The sequence below is a fragment of the Dioscorea cayenensis genome, chromosome 14 (genome assembly GCF_009730915.1).
Source record: "Dioscorea cayenensis subsp. rotundata cultivar TDr96_F1 chromosome 14, TDr96_F1_v2_PseudoChromosome.rev07_lg8_w22 25.fasta, whole genome shotgun sequence".
Lineage (NCBI taxonomy): Eukaryota > Viridiplantae > Streptophyta > Magnoliopsida > Dioscoreales > Dioscoreaceae > Dioscorea > Dioscorea cayenensis.
In genome coordinates, this window is record NC_052484.1 from 9,161,290 (window position 1) to 9,180,854 (window position 19,565).

Sequence of the window (19,565 nt, forward strand, 5' to 3'; positions counted from 1 at the left end):
TAATCAAAATCTTATTTTGCACATATTTTAACTATAGATCTAAGTATTCAAGGGGTTTTGTTGAACTGAACTTTGGTTCGTGTTCTCCAGAGTCAAGTGTAATGTTCTCTGTACTAAGGAGAAGAAGTTACTGAACTAGGCCAGGCCTCTATCTCAATAGCAAGTCGAACCGTGACTCTTATTTGAACTATAAACCTTGGTTCAAAATATCAAGCAGGGTACATATGTACTCCAGCAGGTTTTATTCAAGCCAATATTCAAACCAAACAAACAAGTTACTACTGAACTTTGGTTATCTAGTTAACATTGATGGCAGGATATAAAAATTACACAATAAATAAAACCATCCAAATCTGTTCAGTTAATGAGTACACACCAAAATTACATATCAAGCAAGTTAACCAGTTAACTGATTAAATGGGAGACACAAATTAAATGGGAGACACTACACATGAGTAAAAAAATAGAAGCAAAATATTTTAAAAAAGATACAAGTGCATTCAAACAAGTGCAATATCTACTAATTTAACAAGAATGATAAGAGCTATTAGTTGCACGTGAACTCACAAATTAAATGGGAGACACTGCACATGATTGAAAAAATAGAAGCAAAATATTTTAAGAAAGATACAAGTGCAGTCAAACAAGTGCAACATCTACTAATTTAATAAGAAAGATACAAGTGCATTTGAAACAAGTGCAATATCTACTAACTTAAAAATTAAATGGGGACCCATATGGGTCCCAAGCAAACACTACTCATAATAAAGCTGCTACAATTGCATCCAAACAAGTTATAAATAATTGCTAAAACTATAATATCTACCAGATTTACAACCTCATCCATGCAACAGACGAGTAAAGGCTAAAACCCTACAAACCCTACAAACCCTACCTTCGATTCATCTTCCATTTCAAACTTCACACAGCCAAATAGTTGCAAAATGACTTGGATTTCAAAGAAATGCACTTACGGTAAGCTGGGGCTTCTTCTCCTTCAGACCGTACCTCCCCGTTAACAGCCATCTTCACCAACGAGCTTTCTTCCGTTCAACTGGGACCACTTGCAGGCGACCACAAGCTTCTCTTCCTCGCTCACGACCAAGGCCAACACCGTCACCTCTTCTTCATCACTCTTCTCGTTTCCAAAACCAAACAATGAGGACTGTCTCCTTCTTTCATTCTCAAGACGAAAGGGCTTTGTTGACGCGTGGCGAGCACTGATCGACACGTGAGTTTCTCCATGGCTGACATGGAATTAAGGTATTTTATTGACGTGGAAATTTATTCTAACGTGGCAGAATGACTTGGATTTCAAAGGCTGAGTGTGTAAAAACCGGCCTCCACATCAGCACATATGGGCCGGAATTGTTTGGGTGGCCTGCCGGTGAAAGAGAATCATAGCTGGGTAACCGTTTTGATCTAAATCAAAGTTGGGATACCGAAAATATACAAAGTCAAAGTTTGGGTACCTCCCAAAAAATTTACTCATTTAAAGGCCTCATAAAAATAAAGGGCCTACTAAATAATTGTTCAAGTATTAAAAAAACTCTAAATTAAAATATAAAAAATAATTGTTGTAAAAATCATGCATAAAATAAAAATTAAAAAGGGATGAATAATAATATTTAAAAAATGAGGGTTCGTTTAGTAAGAAAAAGAATAAAATCATCAAATAACGCATTCACAAAAATTTTCAATAAAAATTAAAATTTAAAATTACTGCCGAACACAGCGTTATTCTAGCAATTAAATTGAACAACTTCTGTACCTATTTTGATTTAAATGAATTATAATACAACTCATTACAAAACATCATAAATAACTGATCGTTGCTGCTCCTCCAGGGAAATCCCTGCGCTGTTCATTCTCATTCAAAAAACAGAAGAAAAGGAAGGAAGAACAGCAGGGAAACGGCTCTAGGGTTTGGATGGATTCAAATCCAGTGGAGTTATGCGAAGAAGAAGAAGAAAAGGCCTTGTTCGTGGACAGTAATCTTGGCACTTACCTCGCCATCTCTGTTCCTCCTGACTTCACTGTCGCTCTTCTCAAAGGTATATGCTGTGCATTTTGGTTATGATTAAAGGTTGGAATTTAATTTAATACCTGTGCTAGATGCAAGCGCTGGCGTGATTTTTGTTTGTATGGGCTGGTTTAATTTGGGGGGAAACCATCATTTCGATTTTGATTGCTCATGATGGATTTGGTGTTGCTTACAAGAAATCAAATCAAATTTTAATTCTGTGTTATATGTCTGTCATTATTGGAGGCATAAGAACTAGATGCAGTGCTTGCCTTTTGGTTTCTCATCTTGTTTTACCAACCGTTTGTGTAAGAAAGATGAAACAGTTTGTGTAAGATACTTCTTATAAGTTGTACCAACCGTCTCAGACCAGATACGTCTATTCAAAGAAATTCAAGTTTTTATCCTATGTTCATAATTCAACTTAGGATCGGTTGTATTTACCCAGTTACATGTAAGAACTTTGCTATTTTTCACATTGACTGTACTTGCAATTTTATTTTCATCTTAGAATAAATATAAATTTTCAACATAACAATTTGGCAATTGTATCTTGTATAGGATTTCTTGTAAAATTGGGATATGCAAGTTTGGTATCAATCTAGCAGGAATAGGTTTTTACGGTTATGGTTCATTCACATTATCATCTAATTGAATAAATTACATAAACATGAAAAAGAATACAATGGAATACAATAGGTAAGAATATCGGGCCATATACAATAAAAGTTTGTGTGAATTTGGGAGAACTATGGAGCCTATGACATCATGTTTTGGAGTCTGACATTCTACGTGACTGAACTAAGAGTGTGTATTTTTATGATAGTAGATACCGCTGTAAAGAAAAGGATTTTTCATACTCCAATGCACCTTGCATGCATATAGTTACAATAATTCAAAATCATATCAATTTTTAATCGATTTAACTTAATCCCTCCTTACTTCATATTGAATATTAGTAGGGAGGGATGACAGGATTTGAACATGTGATGTTTTGTACCCAACACAAATGCACTACCAAGCTGCACTAGGCTCATTTTCAAAATTGTTGTATGCTTGCCATTGTACAAAATCCTTGTTTTTTCCCCTCTATCTATACACAATACAATTCTCTGTCATTTTTTTCCTTTGTGTTTCATATGATAAAAGAATTGTGTATATGTTTGAGCTAACATATAAAAAACGAATGAATATTTGTTGTTGGCAATGCTCTGGAAGAAGGGGCCATCCGATACTTTTAGGTATAGGAAAGTTTCATATAGTGGTTCTATCATTGTGCATGTTAATTTTAGTTTTGATTTCCACATAAGACTGAAAACAAATGATCTGAACTACGGTTGCAAGATGCCAAGATCTGATCATATATGTATTACACTTAAATAGAGGAAAAATTTCACTGCAAAATACAGAAGCATATCTTACCACCTTTCTTTGCATTAACCAGTCTATGGTTAAGGTCTTTGGTGGATCTTTTGATAGAAACTAATCATTATTCCCTAATGCTTCATTATTCTTCTTTTCTTAATTCTTGTTATTGACATGTGAAGAAATAAGCAGAATTAAAATTTATTGCCACATGATTAACATTTCACTCTTCTTTTTCAGTTTTTAGGGGAAAGAAAAAAGTGTTCTTATCCTCAGAAAAATGCAGTGAACCTATGATTGAGTTTTAGAGGACAGAGATAGAAATGTGAGCCCAATATATTCTTTGGCCAGCTCCTTAATCCTAAGAGGGAAAAAAGGTAAAAAAGAGATACTTAAATGAAATACTGATGAAAAAAAAAAATATAGAGGAATTTAAGTCAATCCAAAATCCAAATGAGGTACATGAGTAAGTTGCCCTTATTTTTCAAATTTTGCTTGCGTTGAATGAAATTGACCCTAGATTAAAGAGAAACTTAACAATAATTGTTTGCTTTGCTATTTCAGCAAATGAATTCCAATGGCATTTCTCTAATAAGAGCATGCAATTAAATTTGAGAAATGTAGATGCTATAAGTTTGATCGCAAGGCATGTCGCAGAACTGTACACAACCCACTTATAACAAAGCACTTCTATTTGCAACCTAGCACAACAACACATGTCTTTATACACCATTAAAAGCTCCAAATAAAGCAGCCCTCCTATACCCTTGAACTAACATCATCACAACCATGGCACGAACCCTAGTACTTGCAGCTCTTCTTCCTCTCTTCATTCAAGCTCCCCTCTCCCTCTCCACCTCAAACCCTAACTTCCTAAAGCTTAATCTTCTCGAAGAATACGCCCGCAATACTACGTGAAGCAGTAGCCAAGCTACCAGATCTTCTGGTTTGTCTACTGAGATCCAAGTATTCTTCGAAACTTATGTAGCAACTCCCTTTCTAGGCCACCCCTTTCACTAAAAGTTTACCTCATCTGGACCCTGTGCCAGTCCTGCATCCATTGCTGTCAGCAACTAGCTGCAATTCCCATATACACCGACAAATTCATCCTCTTTGCTAACCAAAATTATATCCTTGGTGGCTCCACAAGAAGTATGATGGAAACTGAGACTTTCACCCTGTGCACTATGGATTTGGTATTGAGTTTCTAGATGATCTTTGCTGTAACTTGTTCTTTTACTTGCCAATCATTTGGCATCTGGAACTACGATTTAAGTTTTTCTATGCTATAATTGTGAATTTGTGTTTTTTCTTTGTTTTGTTCATCCACCATATGATGAGGCATAATCTTTGTATGTTATTTTTATTTAACATCTATGGTTGTAATAATGAAGATTTCTTTCCTTTTATTGTCAATGTTCACATCCACTATGAGTTATCTGAAAAGTTGTCCTTCTTGGAAGTTCATATGGCATTTGAAAATCTGTTTCTTAATTTATTGCCATAAAGTGAGTGTTGTGTTAATTAACTTCCTTACTTTTCAAAAAACAAATAAAATTCCATAGATTTGTTTTGTGTTATTCTACTAGAAGTAACCTTTCTTCACCCGTTGTTTGCTACAGGTAAACTTGCCTATGAGCATTTCCTTTGTTTCCCAGATTTTGGAGAAATCAAGGTCCAGAAAGTCATGGTATTATGACAAGCCTTTCTAGTTGTTATATTTATATATTGTCATATTTTTCTAGGGTATATACAAAGCATTTGGAAGGACCAATTTTCCTTAGTTTATCTAATTTCCAGTTTTCTACTATTGTAGGTAAAACAAAAATCTGTTCTTTATCAACTTCCAGATTCCATGGTCATAAAATGTGCCTTTCATGGCTTGTCAAAAAGTTGGTTCATTCACATGGAAACAACAAATTCCCTCAAAATGAAGGCGGTAACAGAGACTAGGAATTTGGCATCTGATATAGAGAAGGAAAGAGATAACTATGCTGCTGGTGAAGGTCTGAAAGAAAGTGCGGTGGATAAAATGGCTACTAGCGCCAAAGGTCCTAACTTATCTAAATCGCTTTCTGATTTGAATCTCAATAAACATGAAACAGCAAACTCCCTCAAAATGAAAGCCTTAACAGAGACAAGGGATTTGGCTTCTGATGTACAGAAAGGAAGAGATCAGTATGCTGCTGGTGAAGGTCTGAAAGAAAGTGTGGTGGATAAAGTGGCTACTATTGCCAAAAGACCCAACTTATCTGAATCACTTTCTGGTTTGAATCTCAACAACGATGAAGCAATGAATTCCCGCAAAATGAAAGTGGTAACAGAGATAAGATATTTGCCATCTGATGCAGCGAAAGGAAGAGATCAATATGCTGCTGGTGAAGGTCTGAAAGAAAGTATGGTGGATAAAGTGGCTACTAGTGCCAAAGGGCCTAACTTATCTGAAGCACTTTCTGGTTTGAATCTCAATAAAAATGAGCATTCTTCTGAAGAGGCCGAAAACGATGATAACAATCCCAAATTTGATGTTTCAGACAGAAATGGGATGCTTGTAACTGAAGAGACATCTGTTACAGACATCATTTTCAGATACTTTTGTGAATCTGATGAAATGAGCGCTTGTAGTTGCCGTCCTGGAAGTGCTGCAAAATTCAATAAAAGTGCAAAGGCAAGAAAGAGATCAAATGATGAGGATGTGTGCTCCTCAAATGCTGCGGACTTAAATGCTGAACAGTTAAAGCATGGCTCTTTGCGTGTCAAGAAAAGATCTTATATTCCAAGGAAAAGAAAGAAATTTTCAAGCTCTGTGGTCATGAACAAGCACAAAACCAATCGAAACGGAGCAATCGTCAATTCCAAAGCAACTTCCACTCAAAGAATATCTTCTCTTCATTCACCTTTTGGCAAACATATCAATGCTTTGAGCAGAAACAGAGACGCAAGTGAAGTTGGCAAACGCCTTGTGCAAGCAGCGAGTAATATTGGACTTTCTGCACATCCGAGCCAATCCCCGATCTCTTTGTTAATCCAGAAGCGCACACGATCTATACCATGCAAATCCGCACCATCCGTGAGACACCTTGTCTTTGAAATTGATGATAATAATGAGGTCGAAGATCATGTCTGAATATTGTAACTGCCCATTTTGAGTGTCGATGATTTATAAGCTATCAAAAACAGGAAGATGAGGCTGCACTTTTCAGCCACAATGCTATATAAGTGGTGACTAATAACCTTTCATTTTTCTAAGTGATCTTGAATTATGGTCTTTCCATGATAATTCTATTTAATGATCTTTTGCTTTCTTTATTTCCATGTTTTGTTATTATCAAATATATATATATATACACAAGTCTTGTTTTTTGTTTCTTTCTCTATCTTCTATAGGTTGTATTTGTCAATCTGAAAATATAGGTGCCATAATTTTGATGCACAAGTGATATATTTTTTTAGAAAAAAATGCATTGATAGCAAATGATGTGTGAGGCGAGCGCATGTATTGTGTCAAGTAATAATAGTGTGCAATGAAGTAAAAGTCGATCTTGCGAGCAAATTGAATGCTAGATATTTACTCTTTTCCTTATTATCTAACTAATCAATTCAAGAATTATATTTTTAACAACAAGAGTTAAGTAAAATGAAGGATATGCTTTCAAGAAACACTAATGTATAATTGAGTAAGACTCTGGGTCCCACATGTTTTTTTTTAATTTAATTCATTTATTTTGCATGCATGGCAGTTGGGGAAAAGGAAAAGAAAAACTTTTTTTTTTAATCTTTATATTCTATTAGGTTTTCAAAACCCTAGTCGCCGTCTTTTTGTTTCTTCCGATATAGAATTTCGTTTAGACCAAAAAAGAGGGAGAGATCTTGCCTTTTTGCTCTTTTCTTTTTTTTTTTTGGTGTGTGATGCCAGTGGGAGGACGGAGATAGGCCTCTTCGTCAAGAGTTGTGTCGTTATCGTTGTGAGGTAAGCATTCTCTTCCTAGATCTAGGGTTAAATGGTGGAGTTTTTTTTACCTCCTAGATCTTGTCGTGGCATTGTTTTATTGATCTTAATTAGGGTTATGTATATGCCTAGTGGATTGATTATCTCATGTTGATATCGGCTATTGCACAATGAAGTTTCAACATTGATTTGCAAGTTTATTAATGCCTCCGTTCATGCTTAAATTCTCTATGTTAAAAAAAAATAATTATTCTTGATTTGATAAGAATCATATACATATATATATTTCTTTTAAATTGAGTTTTATTTTATTTATTATTATTATTATTATTTGATTTAGTGTGTAAATTGAGTTTTATTTTATTTATCATTATTATTATTATTATTATTATTATTATTATTATTAGATTTAGTGTGCTGGCTGCATGGCGTCCACTGTTTTAGCAAATATATTCATATATATATATATATATATTTCTTTCAAATTCAATTTTAATTTGTGTGTCATTGATTCGGAATTAGTGTGCAGGCTATGTCCACTATTTTAGCACATATGGTATATGAATAAATATATATATATATATTAAGTTATGGGTTTTGATGTTGTCTTCAGTGTAAAGTAATGTTGCCTATATTTTGATGATATATGATGCTTTTACTTGAAGGATGTATAGTTGTATAGATAGAAATCCCACTGAATTTATGAAACCAAATTGGTTGAGGTTCTGTAGTCCGTTTATATTAATATATATATAAATATATATATTATAATTGATCAATTGTTTTAGATACTATATTTGTTTTGATTTCCTAGGAATTAGTGGAGAAGTTTTATGTATGAATAGTTAACACACACAGATTTATATATAAATATATACATGTATATGTTTATATAAATTGGATTGTTGGATGTTTTAAGTATTATGATAGTTAGGGTAGGAATTTGATCAACTGTATATTCCTGTGTATTTGTAGCATGTTTAGCGTTTTAATATATTGGAATGTACTCTCAAATATAGGGTGTTATGTGGAAGCCTAATTTTGTGGTGCTTATAGTTTTGGTGTTAACTAGTCAGGTAAGTATACCACATATAAATTAAATATCAGTACATATTTTTTTGACTTTTGATAAATTGTCATTTTGATTTGTTCACTTATTTATTTTTGGTAATGGTTTATTATTATTGTTATTCATTCAATTAAATTTTATTTAATATATATCTTAAAGTTTTGACTGCTCATTCTTCTCACTTTCTTGAGCATGTGTGAAAAGGTTATGTTATTTATTTATTTATTTATTTTATTTCAGATTTACAATCACATATGTTCTGACTTATGTGAGCTTTTAGAAAAAAATTTTATATTTATTTAAATTTATTTTTCAGAAACTCCAATTACCATATTTTCTTCTATTATAGAAACTAATGAATTATTTTGATATACTTGTTAAATATTATTATTGTTGTCACATGATTGATTAAATTTCTAAATATTGTTGTGAGACATCAGCATTATCTTAATTTGAAATAATTGGAATTATTTTCATCAGAAAACGGGATCACTGAATTTCAGTATTACTGTGTTGACAATAATTTTGGACATACCAATATATTTTTATACAGAAATTCATAGTCCCCAATTAACAATGCAATAACCATGTCACTGGGGTCAAACACTGACCATGTCGACACGTACTTCTGGCATAGAAACTATAGTTTCGCATCGTTCCGTCGGTGAAGAATAACGGCTTCTGATATTCTGGCTCGGGTCACCGAGGGTAAACCTATGAATTCTGAAATCCGACTCGGGTCAGTGAGTTTAAATAAATGAGTTATGATATTTTGTTTTGGCATTAATTGTTTGGGGGACATATATGCTTGTTATTTTGGTAAACCAAATCTATTATGATTTATTTCTGATTTCTTGATTTCACTTTGATATTTATTCCGCCTTGTTACATTTTCTATGTTTTTAGAAATTATTGAATTTTTGTGATCCCGATATTTTTAGTGGTTGCTTACTGGGCTCCCAACCACATTAAGTTGTTCTCTCTCTCTTTCAGATCAGGAGTAGGGTTGGGTGGTGGACAACTTAGCGGGGTCGTTGAGCAAGTCACCGACTAGTTATATTTCAAGTTAATAATCTTCCCTTGTTGTGGACTTAGAACTTTTTGTCTTATGTTTAATGTCATATGAGACACTTGTTTTTTGTTTTTGTTGTGTTTCGAGCATTGTGACTCTCTGTTGCTTTTGAAAGTTAATGTCTTTGTTAAATGTTGTTTTTATCTAGTGTGAGACAGGTTTTGAGGCCTTGCGTGCCTACTTGGTTACGACCTTGTAGGTATGCGGCCGTTTGTCAATGCTCCGGATTCGGGGCATGACAAAGATCAAAATGATAAGAATGATGCTCAGATAAGATTTTCATTTTTAAAGATTATTGAACCTAACTTTCTTTGATCATTGGACCATGGAGATTCTTTATATAAACTAGTCCTTATCTCTAAGTGGTTAGTTCCTAAACATGACGGAGAAGGTATTTCATACATTCCCCCACAAATGTATTTCAATTCCGCCATCCTCTCTATTAGGTCACATTTGTTTGAAAAGCCCTTATAATTTTATCTATGAGAAATGAGTTCGAACTCTTTTAATTGTGGGAGATCATTTGCACACAAGCTTTTACTGATTAAGCATGCAATCAATCATTTGTTTGGGTTCTCTGATAAGTGCTTAATTGTCCATATTACCTATAATATATTTATAGCACTCAACATGTATTTTACATTGATTGCAGCAAATTTTGGTGCTTCTTTTATTTTTATTTTTTTATTTTATCATTTAAGGACTATTTAAACTATTATGGAGCAAGAGTAATCAAAGTTAGGCATTATGGAGTAATCTTTGAATGGAGAATGAGATTCCCCAAGTGACCTATAGCCAACCCACTGGAATGCACTGTAGTAGAGCATTGTAGCAAAGTTATTGTAGCAGGATGAAAAAAAAATCTCCAGAATAACTCACACCTCTAACCACGATCGACCCACGGGCGTAGGTTGACTATCCATAGTCGTTGGTTGGTCATGGGTCACCCAATCTTACTCCCCTAGTTTGGATTAAAATGATAGCGCAACCCATTACCTTACCCATGCCCGTGGGTACCTGTGGGGCTTCACTCTAGGGTTTGGGTATAAAAAGCGAGGAGGCGATTTGATGGTTAGCTTTTGGCTGACTTTTCTCAATTTTTTAGATTTGACTTTAGGCAAGCTTGAGTGGCGATTCTCCTTAGTAGTTGCAAGCTTAGAGTATGATTTTTCCCTTAACATTTTGAAGAAAGAAGCATCATTTGACCCTTCCTTGGCAAGAGAGGAAGGAGGAAAAGAAGAGGTGAGATCCACACAACATTGAGGGAGTTTTTATCATGTTATATTGTCTTGAGTTACTATCCATAATTTGTATTTTTAACAACTTTATTATGGTAGATTAAGCGTCATTCGGCAACTTGGGTGAAACCTTGATGAACTTGTAATTGGTTTTGATTTTATACATTGGATTATGTTAATTTGATTGTGATTTGCATGTGCTTTACTCATGTTATTGGATTCATTATAGGAGAGCTTGAATCTAATTCTTTTGTTGCATAGTTTGAGAGATGAGATACCTCGATAACTAGGAGCTACCATGAGTAAAGAAAGTTGGAGTGTTTCTAGAGTTAAGCCATTGTTGACACAACCCTTGCGTGTATGTACCGCAAGTGCATGGGTCGTCGAAGTAATAAAATACCCCTGTGAGTGGGTAGTCGAATCCACAGGGAATAGTTGTTCAGAAGCACAAGTATTGTTATCTAGCTAGAGTGAAAACCAAGTTGTGATGTTGTTTCAAAATATAAATGCAAATAAAAGTAAAAGAGAAAAGAGAAAGCAAGAGGAGTAAAGTGAGGTAATTGATGGTGGAATGGGATACTCGGATAATGCTCACCCTAGGACTATTGTTTCAAGTGCATGACTAATATTATGTCTGCTAATTGAGGTTTACTGAGTCGTGGAGATCCAAAGACACACGGTTCTAAACCTAAAGTCAATCGTGACTAGCCCATTACACTATGCCCCAGCGGAAAGGGATACTCTCGATGCCTCACACTGTGTAGGAATGCTTGAAGCTCTAGGGATTCCAAGTGATAAACCATGTTCCCTAATATAGATCTAACCCTTTGGTCAAAGCGAAAGACCCCTAATCACGATTAAGCCCCAACACTAAGGATTACTTCAACACTTCATTCTGTTGCTTACGCAACTAAGCCCTAGTGGAGTTTGTTTCTTAGCATTTCACTCTATCGCTACCGCAAAGAACTCTTGGAATGTGGAGGTAGGATAAATCACATCGGAAGGGAAAGGGGATGTTTCGCTACCTCTCGACTCACCCTCTCAACCCTCTTCAATCTCGCTAAGTCTAATCCCAATGATGTTGTCACCCCTTCAAAGGATTACCTAGATAGATTCTCAACCCTAGTGTCACTTGGTATGCTTTCCCGCAAGTGTACGGGGTCGCCAAGTAATACCTTGTGCAAAAGCACAAGGATCGTATTCCACGGGGCTAAGGAGCTCCTATTACTCCTCCATCACTTACTTTCTAACCTTACAACTTAAACATGGTATACTACTCTAATACATGCAAGAATGTAGATAAATCACAAGTATAACAATTCCAAGGTAAGCAAGGATATCACAAGAGTAATGATGATGTAAATAGACCAAGGGATGTCGATCCCCATGAGGGGTTATCATGATATATGGATGCATAAGAATAAAATAGCAAGGGTGATTTAGGCCGACGGACCTCAACATTAGTTCAACCCCAATTTCTCGGTGGTTAAACCCTAATCCCATACGAATGATGACAAGGATCTCTCCCTAATCATATTACTACGATTGCATTAAGTGTAGGGAGATCACGCGATAAGGATACACTTAGCCTAAGTTTATCCTCAAGGTTCGGAGGGGCTACTAACACCTAATTTCTCAGTATGTTGGTAAAAGAATACCCCTTTTAGCTTATTAAAGATCTAGTACAAGCGAGTAGGTCACGTCTACATGTACAACTCAATAAAGAACTAAGGATTTCTCTAACTAATAGTTCTAGGCATGAAGCATAATGAGCCAAACCATAAATCAGACCAATGCATTCCAAATAAAGGTTTAGCATCCAAAATACATGATGAACCCCCCAAGGTTCACCTACATCAGGTGGCCTTGGGGGTCTAGTGTGCCATCATACAAACAAATGTAACAATCTCTAGAAAAACATAAAGCAAATGCATAAGCGGCACTCCCTAGTCCGAATGATGATGAAGAAGAACAATGCCGGCCAAATGACTCTTCCTCTAGCCCAAGGAATGTCGAATGTTCTTCCTCTCTTGATGATGAAGCTCTCCCCTTGAAGTTCAAGCTCTTGATCACCTCCAAGCCTCAAGTCAAGCTCTACTTAGATGATGTCTTCGTTTCTCCTCTTCTTTCCCTCCAAGTGTTGGCTGCCAAAAGTCCTCTTCAAAAGCTTCCAAATGCTCCATATACCCCCAGTACACTCCCTCCAAAAACAGCCCGTATGCCCATCAAATGAGACTCAAAAGCCCCCAAAATGGCATCCATACTGGCTCCATGAGGACCTCCATACTCATTGAGGCAGTATGAAGTAGGCAAACTCCATTTTAGCTCTTTTAACAGTAGCCATACTGGGTCAATAAGCACCTCATTGACCCAATATGGCTTCAAACAAACTCTTCTCTTCTCTGGCTACAGTATTTATCCCGAGGTCAATCCAGGGCAGCATTGAGGCCGTATGGTCTGGATCAAATCCTGACTCAAAAACTCTCTAGGTGCTATAGTGCAGCTATAATGTTCTTGCTACAGTGTCAATGCTACACTGCCCCCTGCTACAGTACTCCAGCTACAATATCAGCTACAATGAATATACTATAGTACCGCGACCTGGTTTTCTTCTCCTTTTTCCGTCCAAATTGTATCTTCGTGTCCTCCATGGCATTTTCGTGCCCTGCAAAGTAAATAACACACGATTAAGCACAAAACCGGCATCAATCCTTATAGAAATACATGCTAAATACATACAATATATACACTAAAATACATACATTTAGACACTTATCATCACTCTAAGGAAAAATCAAATCAACAATCACACAAGATTGAAACTCAATTAAAACATCAATTAAAGAAAACATAATAGAAATCAATGAAACAAAATCATCCTAGGGTTTACAAGTCCAAGCACCCACTAGGGGTTCAGCTCTCTATGGAGCAATACAAAATCAACAATGAAGTCAAAAGTATATACAAGAAATCCATAAAGAAAACCCCCTTGTCGTCCATGTCGATGGTCTTAAGGAGTTGCCTCGACTTCTCCAAAGGTTCCCTTCTCAACCCTAGGGCACATCTCACCGAATGAATACCGACGAAAGCTCCCCCAATAGCTCTTTTTCAAAGGAACTCGATGTCAGATGCCGTAGAACTACTCCTAAAACCTAGCAAAAGCCTCTCCAAACCCTAGCCGCGTTCTCCCCAAAAGTTGGGCAAAAGATAGGAAAAAGATAGGGCTAAAATAGGGCATCCACACGCTCCTGTGGAATTTCCAGACGGGCGTGTGGATTTCTAGGTTGTGTTTTCCTATGCGTTATGAACAGTAACTATTACATTGATTTTGCTATAGTGTTATGATACAGTAAACTGGAACACATGAGTGTGACTGCTTTTGTTCCCCTCCAATTTGTATATTCACTTGAGCATTTTGGAAGTTGGCACATACCCACATGTCTATGATTACAACTTTTGCTTTGACCCTTGTTCGATACAAGAATTTCATCAACAATCGCATCCACAAATTACTTTTGCATCCTTTCTTCCAAACTTGTCTCCACAACCCTAAATGCACAAAAGAACACAAGTACACATGAATGAGCCATAAAATCTGATAAAAGTAATGCTCAATGTAAGAAAAGTATACTTCATATTACTTATACACAAGCACTTATCAATTGTAGTTCTTCCATTTGGGGTAAGAGTGAGAATCTCGCCCTAACTTGAGAAAGGTTACAGAGAAAATCTCATCTTGATCTTAAGAAATTCATGGAGTGTATTGCAATCATATGGAACTTTGGCAAGAGAGAGAATCTCACTAGAATTTTATAAGGGATTAATCATCAATAAGCTTAGGAGAGTTATCATATTATTTTTTAGGATCTTTGTGGTCCAATCATTGTAACCTCTAATCCAATATAGATATCAAATTGGAAGTGTAATCAAAGATAAATCCCAGTTCGAATGTGCCCCTTTATCGATTGGTTTCTCCTCCAAATTAAGTCATCTTTGTTTTCTTCATTCTTACGTTTAGTTATCCTTAGTGAGACTCATTTCACACTGATTACTAGGCTAGATAATGGAAGAGGGATTGGTACTAGTACTCTTGCTCCTTGAGGAATATGCCAACACCGCGTTCCTCTTTATTACTTGTGTGACTCGTGCACTTGTAGGCATGATGAACGTGTGATGTGTGTGAGTTAAGTATACAAATAATATCAAAGTAAGTCCGTGAATACCGCAAGTGTACGGGTCATCAAATAATACCTCATGGGTGAGCACGGGTGTCGTATTTCCCCAGGAACGGTGAGAGGCTCCTATTACTTTTTTTTCACTTATCAATAGCCTAAACATTGACGCTCTTTCTTTAGTTTACTTCTATAATTTATTACACAATATAATTGGAGAATCGTTGAGCACAATTGGAAGAAGCTTGGGTGGTTGTATGATAGTTATCATCATTAATATTCATGATAGGCATTGAGTACAACAATTGTATTCTAGAATTGGGTTGGGGGAATTCGAAGGCCTACTAGTCCCAATCTCTTAACAACTAGGTTTAAATCACTAGGAACTTAAGGTGAAATCTCCTCCTACCCCAGTCTCCTATGTTTACCTTACGTAGAAGAATTCCTCTAGAAGGAATAAATCAGACCCTAATCCTAAGGGCCAATCAATTCCTAATCCAGAAACCTAGCTATGCTTGATTTCTTAGTGCATGCATAGATCTATCATAGAATGTGTGTTCTTGATGTAGGGGCATATATTCCTCATCCACATTAATAAGAACATCAATCAAGGAATATGCAATGAATCACATAAACTAGAAAGACTTATTGAATTAAACAATCAAGATTCATAAATAATAATCGAGGGACCTAGACATACTATTCCCTAGAATTGGATTCTTGTAGATCATAAAATAAAGAATTAAATCAAGAGAGAGCCATAAGACTAAAGAATAAATATATGTTTAAAGAATTCCTAAACTAACTCCCTCCAATAGGTCTCCAAAGGTTGAGGATTAAAGGATCCCAAGATTGACAAGATGGCACCGAATCTCTTCGCACGCCTTCCTCTAACGATGATCGTTGAATTACCCTTAAGAAACTCACCAGAATCTGTAGATATTTGCTTGAAAGTAGTCTCCAACCACTCAAATCTCTAGAACTCCGGCCGTCCTACCTTATTCAACAAAAGAATCTCCCCGAATTCAGGGAAACTAGGGTATTTATAGGATCGAGTCCATCACGGCCTTACCACAAGCATTGTGGTGCTCGTAATGATTAAGTTATTACTTGGGCTCCAAGTCACATCCTAGCACGGCTCTCTAGGCATTGTGTGGGGAGATCATGGTTGTAAGGGGTTCTCACAAGGGCCATTGTGAGATGTCACCATGGCCTTTATAAGCTATAGTGAAGCTCTTATTTAGCGACTCATCATATTTTGGCTCAAAATTCCTCTTAATTTTTTTTTCCCCCTAAAATAAAAATAAAGGTTATGGTGAACAAAAGAATGAAATTTCATACTACTTGGGCGCTAAACATATCAAATTCCATGCCGAATACAGTGTAAATGATGTAGAAAATATGAACTTTCTAGCACTTATCAAGGCATAACCACTAAGTTAGAGCCCATCACTCTTTCTAACTAAACTTATTCTCACAAGCTTGGTCTCAGCTAATTAAGCAAATGGATGAAGCATTTCTACAATTGAATCCTAATATCAAAACAAAATAGATATGTAAAAGAAGAAGTCGAGAAAACAAATTTTAACCACATTTCATCAAATCCAAGCACCAAAGAGAATGTTGAACCAGTCATTAATGAAAACATCAAGAAAAATATAATCAAAATACAAGAACTAAAAAGCTTCATGAATATCTCCAAGAATTTCAATGGCTTAAGATACGAGACAACTCCTTGTCTTCAAGATTCTCCTTACACTGCTTGCTTGATATTCCATCTTCTATAATTTGACCTTTAAAGTTGCTTTGAAGACCACCGTCAATTTGGAAGAAAAGCCCTTCAAAGTTCCAGAAAAAGTCCTCTAACAATTTCTTGAACATCTATTTATAGGGCATTAATTAGTGGGTGTGTTAAGCAATTAAAATTCTTGAAATGACATTTGTTGAGTAAATACGCAGCCTTGAGCATGCTTTTATAAAACACAAACATGACCGTGTTCCCCGTCAGAAGTGTTTGAAGCTGAGACACATTCAGGAGGACCCAGCTTGCTGATTAGAAAGATGCATGAATAATGCATCGTGCTATGGAAGTACACAACATGGGAGATGATACACTTGAAGATAGTGTTAGTTTATGCATAGTACATGGAGATCTTATATTAGTATGAATGATATTAATGTTAGTTGTTTTTTCCTTTCGTATGTGTCATGTTGACATACGCTATATTTCTGCTTTTACTTCTGAATACACGTATTTTATATTTTTAGTAGTTTAATGGAAATAGTCAAGAATGACCTTTAGTGTGGTATGCTATGTGACCTTGCTTTAGTGTGAGTTAGCTCTCCAGAGTGTTGTGATCTTGTAGATAACCAGAAATCCACCCAACATTCTGGTATCAAAGCTGCTCACATAGATCATCACCCATGGCAAGTAGTGGACCTACTTCACAATTTGAAACTCCTCATTTCATCTAGGAAAGCTAGTCTCTGGGCACTGAAGATGAAAACCCTCTTGAGGTTTAAGGACCTGTGGAAGCTTGTAGATAATGGATACAGTAAAGATGATAACTGGCATGAGCTTGAAGAAAACGTGAAGAAGGATGCAAAAGTATTGTTTCTCATTCAGCAAGCTTTGGAGAAGTTTCTCATCAGGATTTTAGAAGCAAAGACATCAAAGTACGCCTAGGATATTTTCAAAGCTGAACATCAAGGGAACACCAAGAGCATAGCAGTGAAGCTGCATTCTTACCATCATTATTTTGAGTCTACAAGGATGAAGAATGGTGAAATAATCAAAGACTATATTAGTAGGTTGCTAACTATAGTATATCAGATAAGAGCCTTGGGAGATGATCTCACTAATAAGTCAGTGGTGGCGAAGATCCTCAGAGTTTAACTACTTTAAACATGTTGTCTCCTCCATCATTGAAGCACAGGACCTTGCTACATTCTCAATGAAAGATCTTAGTGCTTCTTTAAAGGGACACGAAGGTAGACTTGATCTTGAAGATGTTTAAAGTGGGGAGAGAGTTCTTAGAGATAAAGAAAGCACACAATGTGACTTTACATCTAATCTTGGAAGAGGAAGAGGACGAGGACCTGGGAGAGGATTCATCTGAGGGAGAAGTTTCCCTAGAGGATGTGGCAGGACACTCCCACAAAGTCATGCAAGCAGTGAATAGAAGAGTTATGGAAGCATCAAACAGAAGAGTTATAAAAACATACAATATTATGCTTGTAAGAAATATGGACATATCAAGGCAAATTGTCAGTACAGAGATAGACGTTCAAATGCAAGAGCTAACTTGGTAGCTAAAAATGTAGAAGAAAAGAAAAGTAACAACCTTTTTATGGCCAAGACCATCATGGAGAAAGGTAAAGGGTCAGTATGGCTGATTAACAGTGGGTTCTCTTGCCATATGATTGGGGAAAAGAGCTGGTTCAGTCACCTAGATGAGTCTAAGAAGGAGAATGTGTGGCTTGGGAATGATAAGGAGATGAGAGTAGAAGGTGTTGGTATAGTGACAGTGAATTCTTTGAATGGGGATCATAAGCATCTACATGGTGTGTAGTATGTCCCAGGATTGGCCCACAGTCTCCTTAGTGTGGGGCAATTACTCTCAAAGGGATATTCAGTTAAATTTGAAGGTGATAAGTGAATGATTAGAGATGAATGAACCATAGAGCATGTGATCACCATACACAAAACACAAAACAACATGTTCCCAGTGGACCTCTCAAGGATAGGGAGGGTAAATATTGCTGTTGATCGCTAGAGTGTGACAAGCTTGTGGTATGTGGCTATGGTCACCTGAATTACAAGACTTTGAAGCTATTAGGAGAGAAAGGGATGGTGCACGGCCTACTTACACCGAAGGAAGCAACTAAGTATGAAGAACGTGCATTGGCCAAGCAAACAAGAAGACCTTTTCCCACAGAGAAGACATGGAGAGCATCAGAAGTTCTTCAGCATGGTGTTCTTCCTTAAAAGAAAGGCATATAATTTTAATTATTTTTCAAAGTTTCATGTCTCAATTGAGAGACAAACAGGTAAGAAGCTCAAGACTCTATTGAGTGACCATGGTGTTGAATTCATCTCACATGAATTTTGGAGCTACTATGATGAACTGGGAATCAGAAGATAGTTGATGACACCTTATACGCCTCAACAAAAAGGTGTGGTGGAAAGAAAAAATAGAACAGTGATGGAGATGCCCCATGTTTACTGAAGAGCAGAGGATTACTAGTCAATTTTTGGGAAGAGGCAGTAGCGACATTGGTGTACCTTATCAATAGGTCACCAACTCAAGCAATTCAGAACAAAACTCTATATGAAATTTGGCATTAAAAAAAGCCTTTGATGGACCATCTCAGGGTGTTTGGGAGTATTGCCTATGCTCTAACTCATGCACAGAAGCTTGAGAAGATAGTGAAAAATCTGAGAAATGTGTTCTAGTGGATTACTACTCTGAAACAAAGGCATACAAGCTTTACAATCATGCTATTAGAAATGTGATTGTGTGTAGAGATGTCATGTTTCATGAAAACAAGCTATTAGTTTGGGATGATGTTGGAAAAAGGGAGGCAGTTATAATGGTTAAGGAGTCAACAAGCAGTGTTGAAATGGATTCCTCCACTGCTACTTTATTAACTCCCAATGCAACTATAGGATTGGAA

General features: G+C 36.2%; 1 protein-coding gene across 1 annotated transcript; it reads left to right on the forward strand.

The window, feature by feature from the left end:
* Positions 1 to 1,825: 1,825 nt before the first annotated feature.
* Positions 1,826 to 6,635, forward strand: LOC120275206. Its single transcript, XM_039281731.1, has 3 exons — positions 1,826 to 2,054; positions 5,011 to 5,078; positions 5,205 to 6,635. The coding sequence occupies exons 1-3, from the start codon at positions 1,931 to 1,933 to the stop codon at positions 6,513 to 6,515; spliced, it is 1,503 nt and encodes a 500-aa protein (XP_039137665.1). The 5' UTR covers positions 1,826 to 1,930; the 3' UTR covers positions 6,516 to 6,635.
* Positions 6,636 to 19,565: the final 12,930 nt, after the last annotated feature.